General features: G+C 32.2%; 1 protein-coding gene across 1 annotated transcript; it reads right to left on the reverse strand.

Annotated features, from left to right (window-relative positions):
- Window positions 1–6,775: 6,775 nt before the first annotated feature.
- Window positions 6,776–8,915, reverse strand: LOC108778850 (uncharacterized). The gene is made up of 3 exons (XM_018546146.1): window positions 8,824–8,915; window positions 7,974–8,087; window positions 6,776–7,116 (listed from the first exon to the last, which is right to left on the reverse strand). The coding sequence occupies exons 1-3, from the start codon at window positions 8,881–8,883 to the stop codon at window positions 6,958–6,960; spliced, it is 333 nt and encodes a 110-aa protein (XP_018401648.1). The 5' UTR covers window positions 8,884–8,915; the 3' UTR covers window positions 6,776–6,957.
- Between the last annotated feature and the right edge of the window lie 718 nt (window positions 8,916–9,633).

The following is a 9,633-nucleotide window of genomic DNA, read 5'->3' on the forward strand; positions in this document are numbered from 1 at the left end:
AGAAAGCTAACAAACTTCTGAGAAAATCTATAATCGTGAAAAAGTGCTCTCGACTTCTGATGCGTTTGAATCATAATTCTCGTTTGATCTAATTATATTAGATATCGCGTTATATTCATTGTATTTTAAATAAAAGACTATCTTTGTGTGACGAAATATGTATACTTGGTTTAAAATTTTTTTTAATTTATCGATAATTAATGAGTTCCTGTGTTGCATTATTGTACGTATACTCGGTAAAATTACAAAACGGAAAGTAACTTAAGATAAATTGGTATTATTAGTGGTATCCAAAACTTTCTCCCGAGTAGTTAACTCCTCCTCTGATTGGGATTATCTTATAGTATTTATAGAACGAAATCAGATAGCTCGTAAGGAATAAAACTTTCAAGACGGAGAACAATGAAGCGAAACACACAAACGAACGAAGATAAGAGAGTCGGTTGAGTCTCAAGGGGATGAGTAACGATTACTGAGTTTGAGTATCCACTCTGCCAAGTTAAAGAGAAAGCAAGAAAGAAGGATGAAGACTAAACGAAGACGTAGATTCCGTTAATTGCACTCGCCCTCAATCGAATCAAGTTTCTTCGTTGCTTGATTCTTGTGCATCCGTGAAAATAAGTGTGACGAGCGTGACTAAATGACAACTGTTCTTTACCTTTGTCCTTCGATTAATCACGCGAAACCTCATTGTCGATTACTGCGTTTAATTATTTTATTTAATTTTACACACTATGTGTCAAGCTGGAAATGCAATAAAGGAATGCACGTCCAAGAGAAGCGTTCGAATTAATAAAACCAAGTCCAAGGACGCGTACACGAATGAATATGCAAGAAACTAAAAATGTTCTATCTTTAGAATGCGCTCCTAAAAATTTGCATTTTTCGCTAACGGGCAACGCGTTACCGCGTTTATTATTTCTCGCATAATAACGTTTCTCGTTGACTGCACGCTCGTGGTAACTCGTAACTAACGCGCGGTGCGTATAAAGGGGAAATTTTTTTTAAAAGAAAATAGGAAATGTATAAGAATGTTAACAGACGAAATACGCGCAGCGCGTCGCTTTACAAGAGAAGTTTGGTACGGAACCGAACGACGTGCCGCAGAGGATGAGAACGGCATAGCGTATGAGTTTTATGAAATTTTAACGACGAGGAAGTGCGGAGCGTGAACGTTCGCCGCTGTGCGCAGGTTAAAAACAGTCTCGATATTATGCTCGCTGTTATTGCCCGTTTGAAATATGATCTGATTGCAAAATGAGACAGTCCGACAAATGGCGACGATTTTCGAGCGGTGTAATATTAGTGCAGCATTTCTGAACGCGCGGAAGACCAGAGACGCACGAAAATTATTACAATTAAAATAGACGGCGCGAGTCAGGTTCAACCGCGACTTAAATCGAGTTAATCAACCGACGATGGAATTTAAATCAAAACAATTCGCGGGATTCGCTCTACCGTGCAAAAATAAGCAGATGATAAAGAAGTGTATGGTATTCATAAAACGAAAAAGAAGCACCTTTGAAAGAGTCACGTACCATGATTCACTCTCATCATCTAAATATGCGTGCGCTCTTATCTCGAAGGCAATTAAAGCAATGTATAATGAATATCACAGTGCTGCTCTCCACCATTATCCTAGTACCTCATTTCCTCATTGTTTATGTTCAATGGGCTAATTGCTTTTTAAATGATCTTGCGAAAAACGAGAGAACGTCAAAAGCAAGTTTTACTTCATTAACGTCGTAATTTCTAGTTATATGTATTGCTGCATTCGCGCTTACTTCGCTAATGAACGAGGTAGATAAAATTTTGGTTAATGCATATACGATGTCACGTCAAAAAAGGATCACACGCAATCTCGTAGGATTTAATTTAACTTTAAACGACATCGGGATAAATGGTGCCAGAACGTTGCATAGTGCAGAAAAATACGGCAAGAGATAGAGGGCCTTTGTCTTTACAACTCTGTTCTCTAATGAGAGATAAACAAGAGCTCATCTGTGCTTCCACGTTTAATTTTCCGACTCCCAGCAATCAGGAAATTAGCGTTGTCTGAGAGTTGAAAGCGACTCGTCCCGCTTCTTAATACAAGCGCAAATGAGAGAATATACCTCGTTGTCTCCAGAAAGTTCGATGTACAGACGTATATATACAGATGCAATTCATACTAACAAGGTAGCTCGTTAATCCCCATCAAATGAGATCATCTGACGGTGCGCGATGCGACTCAAGGAGAGGACTCTTCTAAAACTTGTCCCGCGTGCAAAGGAATAATTTTGATTACAAAAAGAATTTAATCCCTGCACCCTCGGTTACATTTTTTTCTCGCTAAATTTTTTTTACGTGCTCTGCTAATGAAATCTCTTTCTTTCTCTTTCAGCTAATTTCGTCTCTTGCTGTGTGCGACTTCGTTTAATGTTTCTATTAGCGAGCATTTTGCTGTACGGTGCAATAAGTACAAAGTCTTATCTATAATTTCATTATGCAATTAAAAATAATTTAATTTATTTGCTAAGGAACGAGACATTTCGAGTTCTTCTCAACTTATGGAAAAGGAAACTGTATATACGTGAAGTTCAAAAATATCTATAAAGATTGAGATTAATAGTGTTAAGAAATTTCTCCAGAGCCTTTCCTCTTTGTCAACAAGTGCACGTACAAAATTCACGAAGAATCGTAAGCAGAAACCTTTGCGGAAGTTGTCTCTCGAATTGCTCGCTTTCGTGAGGTCGCGGAAAGTCCGACTTCAATCAACACAGAGGGTACAGTCGGGTTACCTCATCCTCCTCCAACTCTTCTCGCATTAACAATGGAACATCCGGCGTTGGTTTCGTGTAAACACTCGTGCCCCCCGACAAGGCACTGCGCCACCTTATGGCATTCAAGCACCGCCGCCGGTTGAAAAGCTCACGTGGAAGCGACGAGGGTGCGAATGGTGATGGTGGTGGAAAGCTCGCTCGCGCTCGACTCGAGCCGTGTCTGTTCTTTATTGCAGCAGTTAAACAAGCTCGCCTGAATATTTGATTGGCAATTCCACGGTCTCACAAAAGATCGCGTCGGGACTGACTAGTCCTGTGAGGGCACGAGACCTCTAAGCGGGTATAATCAACCGCATATAATCAAACCTAACCCGCCGCTTCTGTCTCATCTCTGCTCCGTCTCTCGGCAACTTTCTCTCCGGAGTCGGGGAAAGAGAGAGAGAGAGAGAGAGGATGTGCGCGCGAGCCGCCGTTCTAGCCAGATATAATCTCGTGAAGCAAGCATGTCCGCGATCGGCGGAAAAGCTGGATTAACCTCGGTGATTCTAATGAAATTCGTCCTCGGAGGATTTTCGCGAAACGACGGGCTGTAAAATCTTGTCGGCCACCTCCCGCGGAAAATTGTTCGGCCGGTAAGCGCACTGAATTGTCCCTCTCGGGCGTGTTTCTCGCGATCGAACTAAAAGAACGATTCACTCGCGCGTATAATATAATGAAAACTATTGCAAAGTTCACTTACGTAAATTTTTGCAGAAATTGTATGGTAACGTTTAGTAAATGACATTGACTAGGTCACATTCTTCGCAATTTTTTGATAACGCAAATGGTATTACTCATTATTTGTAGATACAGGCAACGTGTACATGTAATAATATTTTAAATGCCGTTATATTATTGTACTATTCGAATTAAACACAACTATGCAAATTAGTACTATATTTGAATGGCATGCGCAGTGTCTTTTAAGTTGTATATTTCTTTTGAGAAAACTTTTCTTCCTACAAAATACAATAGTTTATTAAAACCTTTTTTTCATCACTAACTTAAATCGTTTCAAATATATTTTTTTCGTAATAAATATGAATTCGTTGATAAAATTTGACAATTATATTGCAATTTTTAGAAAATAGCATCAAAAAGGAAAAACGATGATTTTAAGAGTTCTCATGGCATTGTAGCATCGATATTGAATTTTTTCTAAATTTTATTCGTATCATTTGAAAGTAACAGTTTTTACCTTTGAAATACATATTTTAATTTATTTTGATGCTTGTTTATAAAACATATTAATTTAAAAATATCTCCTTTTTTATGTGTTATGATAATAATATCAGAAAAGCGTTATTTTGAAATCCTATGCATTATATGGGGATTGACGAATGAGAAAAGAACTATTTTTTTTAATTTAAAAACCAAAAAAAGTATTGAAAAACGGAATAAAATGTATTTTAAAACTTGAAGTTGATAATTTTGCGAGTTTTTAATAAAATTTAGAAAAAAATTAGTATCGGATGCTAAAACGTTATGAAAACCTTCGTCTTTTATTGTCTCTTTAACATCATTTTTCTCAAAATTGTGACCATATTTTGTTAATGGATATCTTTGGTTGTATAATCTTCGCGCCTCTGAAGAGCTTCTTCTATTTTCATTATAAATAACAAGCATCTCTATTCTTTCCTCTTTTGTATAATCACTCATACTTCAAATCTGATATAACGAAAGTCTGAGGAAATACTAAACTACGAACTGTTTATCTACACTGCACATACAATACATGTTATGGAATGTGAAACATCTCACCTTGAAATTCATAACTTGAACATTGTTTACAACGATGTACCAACTATACAGGAGAACATGAAAGTGCGTATTTAGGCTGCATGTGCAATATCGTCTCCAAAAATGTATTGAAGTCCGAGGGTATCATTTTGAGCATCTCCTTAAATAAATATTTTGTTAGAATAAAGTATAAAATATCTCGTAAACTATTGATTTTTTGATATCTCTACCTTAATACTTTTATATGCAAAATAATTAGAGGAATCATGTTATCTAAAAAAAAAATTACATAATTCCATTTAAAAAAATGGAGGTGACCTTCATATCTTCTTAACGCCTCCACTTAGAAAAAAAATAACGTGACTAAAACGTGTCCTCCTCGACACTGTTCCGTTTTCATTTGAAACATTTTTATCAAAATTAAACGAAATATTCAAGATGTTCGATTTAAGTGGACCACCCTGTATATTGACAGATTTACAATTTCTACCATTTTATTCATTTTTGGATTATATGGAAGATTTTCAAACTATTGTAATGACGCTATCAGCTATATATCACACAGCATATTGTATATACACAGTATATTGTACACAGCAGCACATTGTAGGAAAAATAATTTTTGGCGTCAAAATATCCAGGAGCCATTTTTTAATGATGCCTGTAATAATGATGACTGTAACTTTCATATCTTTTATTGTTATTACACTCAACCGCTTAAAATATAATATATTTAACATTGATAATGACCCCCCCCCGCGCCATTAGAGTTAAAACGTCTATAAAAACGTGTGTTTATATTATCGTGTTTACTTTTATTTACGAACATTAAATTAATCTATTATTTTTGGCTCGTAACCATTTTCAACATACTTTTATTTAATTTTTAATTTTTTGTATTTAGTAATCTTTAAAACATCGATTATTTATAGATTAATAATAAAAAAATAAAATAATATGTTATGTGGCTTAGAATATAAAATCAAAACAAAACAAAGAGCATACAGCCACAGCGCTAGTTATAATGAGCGAATGTCCTTTATTTAAAATAAACAGTTGTCTAGACGTTTCAGTCTATTTCAGACCATCATCAGTAAAAATCATTACAATTAAAAATATTCGAAAGTCATACAATTATCGCAAGAGTACATTTACACAATCCGCCGTTCTCGCATTTTTTTATATAATAAAATGTTATTACGTGCTTGTTCCTTTCGTCGATCGAAATTGGCGATCCTATTGTATAAATCTGTTTTTTAACGTCAAGTGCTTCTATTATAATATTAGTCAATTTAACGGATCTTCTTATATATTGTAAGTGTTCTATTTCCATGTTTGCACAGAATTTCCAGAAACTATTACATATGTGTTTACATTAACATTTAATGATGCTTATGACTTTAATTGTATAATACAACAATATCGTTACTAACGTTGGGTAGATTATTAATTATTAAGACAATTATTATTCCTAACAAACATACCTGTGATAACATAATTAGAATCCTCTTTAAATGTAGCAATTGACAGACGTTAAATATTTTATTTTTGTGTTTTATTTTCTTGTGAATCATATGAAAGATCTTAACCAAATGATATCAGTGTTTAAACTTAGAAAGGAATTGATAGGAGAAGGGAGAAATTTTCTTCTTAGTAGTGGGAGGAAGAGGTTTTGGAGATAATGGGAAGATAGAAGTCAGGAAGTCTTTCCGTGTCGCTTTGCTTATTAATGCTCAATTCCTGTGATTTATATGTATCATGTCGGAGATCATGCGTTTATAATATGATTGTTCTAAATCCATTATATCTATATCATCCCATTTAAACTTATTATTATTTTCTAATTGGTGGAGTGATACTATAGAATTATTAGTGACAGGTTTTTTTTATGTCTGCTTTATGTTCCTTTATACGTGTTCCTTTATGTTCCTTTATGCGACGTCTTCTGCGCCCGACTCCTATTCTTGTCTATTCTCACCAATTTACTTTGAATTATCAGGAGTCTTGAATTATAAGAGTCCGATTAATTTTGTTATTATAAGATTTAAAATAATTTTGAAATCTAGTTGCTCAATGCATTATCTATTTATTACAAGTGCAAAATACATTCAATATTTGTAAGTATAATTTTAAAATTTAACGTGTTTAAAAAAGATAGTGCATTCATGTTACATAACTAATAAAAATCATAATTAATGCATTATTTTATAGATAAAATGTTATATACTGTGCTCTTGCGATGTTGATAATAGAAATTATTTTTTCTGAAAGAAAGTTCATCATTTATATTAATTTATGTCTGCTTTATGTTCCTTTATACGTGTTCCTTTATATTCCTTTATGCAACGTCTTCTGCGTCCGACTCCTATTGCTGTCTATTCTCACCAATTTACTTTGAATTATAAGGAGTCTTGAATTATAAGAGTCCGATTAATTTTGTAACTTCTAGTAAACCCATTTGTCTTAGTAAAATTTCGAAAATTGTTTTCAATGCAAAAAGTATATAATTAGAAATGGTAGTTATGTTCTGAGAGTCACTATTTGACGTTCCTGTAACCATAGTTTGGATTTCATTCTGCAATATTAAAAAAATTTCTATTTACAATAGTACACTGTAAAAAATAAAATGTTAATTTTAACTCAAAGACGTTGAGTAGATTTTCTGAGACATGCAAAAAATGTTAATTTTAACATTTTTGCATGTCTCAGAAAATCCATTCAACGTCTTTGAGTTAAAATATCAATCGAATATCAATCGGTCGTTCAATCGTTTGTTCATCTACACGATTTTATCTGGTCCAAAATGTCCATCGCAGCCAATTTAATTTTATATGGATATTGCGGTTTATAATATAATTTAATAAAATAGATTTTTGTATTGTGAGATTATTTAATGTATATATAATGTAAAACTTGTCAACATATTAAAGTAGAATTTATAATTAAAATGTAGCTCACCTCTTTATTTGAATTTTGATAAATTAATATTATTTGACTCTTATTAGTTCTTTATATTACGTAACTGTCAATTTTATATTAAGAGCCCTTGTATTCAAATTATTATAAATATAATAAATATAATTTTTCGGTAAAACTACAGAAAAGGGGAGCCATTCCCGATGATCTTGACCTTGACAACAAATGCCAAGGTCAAGGTCATCGGGGGTGGCTCCCCTTTTCTGTAGTTTTACCACAATGACTCACTTGAATAACACGAGAAATAAGATAGTATTTATTAACACTGTTTGTACAAAAATGAATAGGTGATAGCACCTTGATTATAAGGCAGCTCAGAGAGAACTGAAAATGAATAAAGGAAAAAGACTGATGCTGCCACGTCGCACTGTCGCGCTGATCGCTCGATACATTTGCGGGAAAAATAAACTAAAAAAAGAATACGCTATCGATTACAATAAATCTATATTGTCTCACAAGTGGGTTTGTAACAGCGCTGGTCGCAATACTCAAAGCTTCTGATATTATTGATGATATTGATCTTGCATTATCATTGAATTCAGTGTTATTGTCATTCCTTTGATTAAATGTCTAATTAAAAAAAAAAAGGTAAAAGATTAAATATTAGAAGAAGTTATTAATAAAGGAGAAGGTAGTGTTACATTACATTCGTTAAAATATTCAATCGATTCTAAACTCAAAGTTACGAAACATTTATTACTTATTATTAGAATATTTAGAATTTTTTGTTTTAGATAAGTAGAACCATCCAATCACGTAGAAGCCATGCGCGAATGTTTTATTTTTCCCGATCACTTCAAAGCGGTCCATTGAAGGAATAATTTTTATTTTTCAAAAATTTCTAAACATTATAAATATTATTAAATATGAGAAAAGAAACTTGATACCAATAATTTTTATGAACTTGTCATAACTCATTCCGAAAGGAACGCAAAAATATCACACTACAACCTTTTTAAAATGTCATAACATTATTTTCAATTCAGGAGTTAAAATAAATAAATGTATACATTATACACTAAAGATATATCCTTATATAGTAAATAGATCGAAATATGTAATATACGTATTATGCTAAAACACGCCTTTTTAAATAATTCCTCTCAGTCCTTTCATAATATTTATATAGGATATTTCTTTATATACTTTTAGTGAGAGAACTATTATATTTTTTATTCTTCTGACAATTTAATAGGTGCAAAACAATGATAAAGATTGTTTGTAATTAGGATATTAAAAATTTCTTTGATAAATTATTATATATTACTTTATAATATACTATTGTACTATATCAACGTATACATACAGTTTTTGCAAAAACGATTCCGATAAAGCCCAATAACAGAAGTATGCGGAACGCCTTCATGTTCGCAGTATATCAAATACAATAGAATTAGAGTTACAATGAAGATTTTAAGTTTCTTTAAATGAAGTACATTTTACGTTTCGACTTGCAGAACTCCTTTATAAAGGAAAGCTATCTTATCGTTCTTTGAAAATTGTATCAAAATTGTACAGTAGATCAGTAAATATGTAATTATTAAAATTACAGAATAAAACTAAAGATAAACATTTAAAAATAACCATCTTTGTTATCGTGAGCGAATGTCCATGTACGTCATCAAGTAACTTTATAATTTAATTTCTATTGTTTTTTAATAAAAAAGTTTTCCATGCAATATAAAATATTTTTTACTTTAATTATTTATTTATTCGTTACATTTAATATAAGTATACATATATAGTGTATGTAATATTATACAAAGTAACAAAAAAGTCAAAGACTAATAAAATATTTTGAAAATAAGACGTTTAAGAAAAAAATGTTTTATACAAAATTTGTAGAATTTCAATAAATACATCAAACAACGATATTTATTTGACTTTCAAAGGAAGTATGAAGAAACACCCATGACCCAAAGTCAATTTTAACATTTTTAATAAAAACTCACTTTCTGTTTAATATTTTTATAGATATTAAGATTAAGATAATTAATTGTACTCGGAATATACTCGTATAAGAGCAGCATAGAAATACGATGCATAAATGTTGCTAATCAGCTATTTTGAGTCTACTTTATGATCGATTAAGGTTTCGGGAAGAGATTTTTATTGA

Source organism: Cyphomyrmex costatus, unplaced genomic scaffold (genome assembly GCF_001594065.2).
Source record: "Cyphomyrmex costatus isolate MS0001 unplaced genomic scaffold, Ccosl1.0 scaffold520, whole genome shotgun sequence".
Taxonomy (NCBI): Eukaryota; Metazoa; Arthropoda; class Insecta; order Hymenoptera; family Formicidae; genus Cyphomyrmex; species Cyphomyrmex costatus.

Excerpts from the sequence above, each read along its gene's own strand:
- LOC108778850 (XM_018546146.1), bottom strand. The coding sequence starts at position 8,883 with ATGAAGGCGTTCCGCATACTTCTGTTATTGGGCTTTATCGGAATCGTT. Across the intron at positions 8,088-8,823 it reads GAATCGTTTTTGCAAAAACT|ACATTTAATCAAAGGAATGA; the intron begins GTATGTATACGT and ends TTTTTTAATTAG. Across the intron at positions 7,117-7,973 it reads GCGCTGTTACAAACCCACTT|AATGAAATCCAAACTATGGT; the intron begins GTGAGACAATAT and ends TTAATATTGCAG.